Here is a 6,000-nt window from a genome sequence, read left to right on the forward strand (position 1 = left end):
CTAAAACACTCATCCCGATCCGATGGCTGCAAAAGACCCCACCTACAATTGAGCAATGGAGGGAGAAAGTAGACCTCTTATACAATCTGGAAGAGTTAACCAGCTGGAAAATGGGAACACGCGACAAGTTCCTGAAAAAATGGGAGCTGTGGAAGCGCATGCAATAGAAGCCCGACCTAGGCTACGCACCGCAAATAACCCGGGCTTAGAGACTCAGAATAACGAAGGATAGACAAAGAGAGCTGTGGGGTCCCGGCCTCGACCCTCCCCCCCCCCGGCTTTACCGTATGGGCTGGGGGTCCGTGGAGGGGAAAAGGCGACCTAAAAACACAAAAAACACTTCACCTTAGAGGCAAACAAGAGTAGGGGACCCCGGCTGCTGGATGTCGGAGTTCCTTCAGCGACGGGCGGGAGCTGCTGGGCGGAGAACCGATTGGGCCTAACACACAGACGTGTCACACACCGACTCGACCCCCTCCCTCCCCCCCCACTCCCTTCCCCCCCCCTTTCCCCCCCCCCCCCCCCCACCTGATTATATGTGTTATACACTCAGATGGTCAGTCCAGGCTCTATTAATGCTAATGGATTAACATGACACCTCTGCGAGAAACGTTAGCTTAAGTTAGTTAATAAATAGACGACAAATTAACAGTTGTAAAAGATGACATGATGTTTATTGAAAATGTGAATAAAAAATGATTTAAAAAAAAAAAAAAATCATATCGCTTTTGTGAAATTGCACCCTTACGCACATTTTTCACGCTGTGATAAGATCGCACGTGTTTCCCATTGACTAAAACGGAAACAACACATCACCCTCGCATATACATTGCACAGCGTGCGAGTGCCATGCAATGTCTTTTAAGGTGCCATTGTAAACAATGGCAAGGTGTTCCAAAATCGCTAGTGTGAATGAATCCATGCAAAAAAATGGATTCCATATTTGTGTGAGTTTTGTACGCATCGCACAACACTCACGCTGGAATATAGTCCTTGTGAATAAGCCCTAAGCGATATGTGTGCAAGTCTAGCCCGATGTACGAGCAGAAATCACTGCACTTATGTCCAGTGGTGTAATTATAGAGGTTGCCACTGCCAGGCCCCATAATTTGGGGGGCCCACAGGCTCCCCTGATACAACAGGCTCTTCAGGGCCTGGCGCACAGTGTCATAATACTGTAAAGTGCGCCTCAGCAGATATAATACACTAGCTGGCATCAGGAGCCGAGTGCCCTGAAGAGAAGAAGCCAGGAGCAAGGAAGGGCACCATTCATTTGGGGGCTTGAGATCAAAGGTCAGATTGGTGGGCTGATTTAGGCCGAATTCCCACGGATGGATTATCATTGCGGAAATCGCGGCCAGACAGCCGCCACGAATTCCTCAGCAATGTCCGTTCATAGACATGCTGTGTTAAAGGATTCTCCCATGCCCACAAGTGGAAATCAACTGTGATTTTCCGCTCTCAGAGAAGAATCGCAGCGTGTTCTATTCTGTGCAGTCAATGGAAGCCATCCGTTCCGCGATACTTCCACTGTGAGCACGGCAAAAGTATTGTAGGAATCCGCGTCACAGCCCAGTGCAGACGCGTCATGCGCTACATGTCATGCGCCGGAAGAGACACTCGCGTGGACCCGGAGAGTATGGGGTCTCTGGGGGTACCGGACCAGATTCCGCTGGGAATCCGACCAGGCCCTGGACATGAGGCCTTAAGAGGGTGGGCCCATTCCAAAGTTTGGCATAGGGGCCCTGTACATTTAGGTTCTATCCTGCCTATAACATATCATTCACATGTACAGGGGGTCATGAGGGTGTAGGCCGGCACCACACTCTTATGAAAGCTGTCTAAAAGAAAATCAGTCTTGGTTGCCAGTAGAACATGCTGCAATTCTTCCCTGCAGCTTTCATTTGACTTTAGCAGTATAAGAAATGGCAACCAATCACAGCGCAGCTTTCATTTTATCTCAGCAATATAAGAAATGGCAACCAATCATAGAACAACTTTCATTTTACCTCAGAAGCAGGGGTATATCTATAGGGGATGCAGTTGCACCCAGGCCCAGGAGCCTCAAGGGGCCATAAGTCCCATCTTCTCCATATAGAGAGACCAGTACTATGAATAAAGCATTATATTTGGGGGCCCTGTTATAGGTGTTGCATTGGGGCCCAGGAGCTTCAAGCTACGCCTCTGCACAGAAGTATAAGAAATAGTAACCAATCACAGCGCAGCTTTCATTTTACCTGAGAAGCATAGGAAATGGCAACCAATCACAGCGTAGCTTTCATTTTACCTCAGCACTATAAGAAATAGCAACCAATCTCAGCGCAGCTTTCATGTTACCTCAGCGGTATAAGGAATCGCAACCAATCACTGCGCAGCTTTCCTTTTACCTTATCAGTATAAGAAATAGCAACCAATCACAGCGCAGCTTTCATTTTACCTCAAAAGCATAAGAAATTGAAACCAATCACAGCGCAGCTTTCATTTTACCTTATCAGTATAAGAAATAGCAACCACTCACAGTGCAGCTTTCATTTTACCTCAAAAGCATAAGAAATGGAAACCAATCACAGTGCAGTTTTCATTTTATCTCAGCAGTATAAGAACTGAAAGCTGCGCTGTGATTGGTTGCAGATTTTCTTGTAGACCGCTTTCATACGTGTGCGGCACTGGGATACTTTTCTGAAGCCCCCCTGTATAACAAGATAAAGAGTCCCTGCAATTTGGTCATATTGTACAGACAGATGGACGGACGGACGGATACATAAAATGTAATATATGAACCTATATTCTGGTCCTGCGCACTTATTCAGCCATTACCTTGTGCATGCCAACATTATTCCAATCACATGGTGTCCTACCCAGTGTGAGAAAAACAAAGAAAAAAGGTCAGCGCCTCATGGCGACCCTAGGAGTGCCGCACCACAAGACTAGGTACAGTGCTGAGGCCGGCCTCACATCTGCGTTGGGACGGAGGTTCCATCACAGATCCGGCTCAAAATACTGAAAGAAATAGCGCTGCATGCAGTGCGTTTTCCTTTGTCCAAAAGCCGGGCAGCTGGCGGGAAGCAGACGGACCCCATTATAGCCAATGGGGTCCATTCAGCGCTGTTCGCTTCCGTCCACAGACTGAGCCGGTCAGCCGCGGGGATTCCCCTTTCCGCCTCCTCGAACAGAGCAGGAAAGCAGAACCCCCAATGTAGATGTGACCCCACCCTAACCTGTAGGATGGGCAATTCCAGGCACCATACTAATGGAAGCACATAGAGATGGTGTCAGGTGCTGCTGCCTCCCAAACAGGGAATGAGGGATCAGCTCCGCTTCACCACAGCGCCAAAGAAGAAAAGTGGGAATACAGCAAGTCTCTATATAAAGGCTTCATCAATAATATGGCGATATGTCTCAGTGCCGAACCGGCGTCTTCTTCTAGCCTATATAACACATCTTGTATCGCCTGAAGAAGATACCGAATGTTGAAACGTAATACCGTATTATTGATAAATGAACCTCTTGCTTTTGTAGTTGATAGCACTTGTTGACTTGTTGTAGTGCCATGTTCGTGGTTGTCAGCAAGGACTTCCTGAGCCGTCACACATAGGACCGCTGCAGCTCAACATACCCATATAATGGTAAGTAATGTAGAACCAAATCAATGCAAGTCCAAATCTACTATACCAATCCCCATGTGCCATGAATTATGGCTTAAAGGGGTTGTTGAGGTGTAAAATATTGGTGCCTATCTGCAGAATAGATCATCAATAATAAATCAGCGGGGTTCTGCACCTGGGACCCCACCAGTTAGCTGTTTGCTGGGTTGGTGTGTTCATTCAATGATCTGATTTCTGCAGGAAGCTAACAGCTCCGTCCGCACTGCAATGGCCAGGCTTGGTATTGCAGGCCAAGTTCCCATTCACTTCAATGCAAACTGGGCCTACAATACCAAGCTTGACCACCGCAGTGAGAACGGAGCTGTCTGCTTCCTGCAGAAATTACACAACTCATTACACAAGAACACTGACCCGGCGAAGAGCAGATAAGAGGGGATCCCAAAGGACGGACTCCCTCCAACCTACTATTGATAGCTTGATCTACGTATAGGCCATCAATAGCTTATAAGCCCTTTAAATTCTGACAAAAAAATTAGCTTACATGCTGTGAACCACATTTATATGTATTTTTAGATTTTTTTTACACCCCACTAGACACTTTTTAAAAGTGTGTTTTGAAAAGGGGGTGTGGTTGTGTCAAGTCAAAAAAATTGCACCAGATTAATAATGGCAGGCACCGATCTTCTGTGCAAAAAAACTCATCTAAAAAATGGTACAATAAGGTAAAAGTCTAATTTACCGCAATGTATGCGCCAGCGTGATACATGTAGCATCTAATTTTACACTATTAGACCACGTTAGTAAATCTGCCCCCTTGTACCTAAATGAGCATCCGTTCCCTTAGTAATGATTCATCTGCATACAAGAGTCATCATTACACAATGAGCAAACACTACTACAGTAACAGCACCCAAATGCCACACCGTGCCCGCTACATTGTATCATCACCGCTGTATAATAACTGCAGGGGAAATATTAACCCCGTGCTGACTGCATCCTCTTGGGGCCATACAACAGCCAACTACTACTGTATTATTCACATCCAAGGTGCCAGCAGCCGGCATAAGACACAAAGGGGTGTGAGTACAATAGTAATCCTACCCAGCACTGTATGCCGGTGTTATAGACCACAGGGTGTCACACCAAGCTCATATGTGTGTGTGTATATATATATATATATATATATATACATATATATACACACACACAGACAAAATACACCAGCAAATGCAGAACACAAGCAGCATTCCTTTATGGTGCTGCAACTGAGCCCAATACTGTGGGAGGCATCAGGGTGTATGTGATATTCTGGTATATACGGTGTGTATGTTGCATGGTATAACTAGTTGTGCACGTGTATATATGGTAGACAGGTTATGGTATATATTGTAGATCATGGCACGTTTAATGCATACATGGTATGGCAAGTGCATATTTATGTCTAGGTGTTTATTATATATATATGGTAAATATGCTATATTCACAGTTCAGTGCATATAATGTAGATAGACACCTCTCTGTGCCATGACATGCTTGGTATGCATATAGTATAGTGCAGACACATGGAGGTGTGTATATATGTCTATAGGATCCCCTATGCTGCATCTTCCCCAGGACTATAATACACATATAATCGCCACTCACCCATTTATGTGGAATCAGGGTCCTACTTTAAAGTTTCCTGCTGGCCCTTTAATAGAGAGCAGTGCGGAGGGCTCACCAGTGAGAGGAATAGGGGCAGCCCAGTGGGTGATGAGCCAGCCTCATAGAGAAGAGCTGGGCAGCAGGTGATGCCAGGGTGGTCCAGGGGGCACCTTGCTATTGTCTGCGGCAGAGGCTGTCAGCAGTGGAGATGAGGCGCTGTGTATGGCAGGGTGGCAGTGATGAGCGCAGCATTTCCCCTTCCTTCCTCCCCGGCGCCTCCTCCTCCTCCCGCAGCCGCTCCTGCAGTGTGTGCCGCCTCACTGATGCTCTGTGGCCGCCGTCAGTGTCACCCAGCTCCGGGGACCAAGCATCGCGAGAGCCGCTGCTCCTCCTCCTGTGCAGTGTGCTCGGGTCCGCACTCACATGGGTACAACCTGGCACAGCCTTCACCCACCCAACGCATGTATCAGTGCCCCAATGACTGAAGGCTGCAAATACTCAACCATGGCCATTGGTGTATGTGCCACATGGGCACTGACAGATGGCATCACTGGCACCTGGAGATGCAGGACACTGGGTGAAACACCTGGGACAGGCGAGCTGGGCGCTCGATGTTCGCAAAGAACTGATGCGTAAAGGACCAGTTTAGGCGCATGTCTTGATAACTCATAAGGGTGCTTTCAGATTCGCATATTTTAACGCCGTATTCGATCCGTTTTTTCGAACCGTAAAACAGAGCTATTGTCGTATT

General features: G+C 47.1%; 1 protein-coding gene across 2 annotated transcripts in view; it reads right to left on the bottom strand.

Annotated features, from left to right (window-relative positions):
- SH3KBP1 (SH3 domain containing kinase binding protein 1) overlaps positions 1 to 5,539 on the bottom strand; it is a 325,546-nt gene extending 320,007 nt beyond the window's left edge. The window contains exon 1 of one of the 2 annotated variants that reach the window (XM_066599837.1): positions 5,250 to 5,539. In XM_066599837.1, the coding sequence (XP_066455934.1) occupies positions 5,250 to 5,253 (4 nt within the window). In that variant the 5' untranslated portion in view covers positions 5,254 to 5,539. The remainder of the gene's footprint in view (positions 1 to 5,249) is intronic. The other variant, XM_066599838.1, reaches the window with a different exon arrangement.
- Positions 5,540 to 6,000: the final 461 nt, after the last annotated feature.

Source organism: Eleutherodactylus coqui, chromosome 4 (genome assembly GCF_035609145.1).
Source record: "Eleutherodactylus coqui strain aEleCoq1 chromosome 4, aEleCoq1.hap1, whole genome shotgun sequence".
Classification (NCBI taxonomy): Eukaryota; Metazoa; Chordata; class Amphibia; order Anura; family Eleutherodactylidae; genus Eleutherodactylus; species Eleutherodactylus coqui.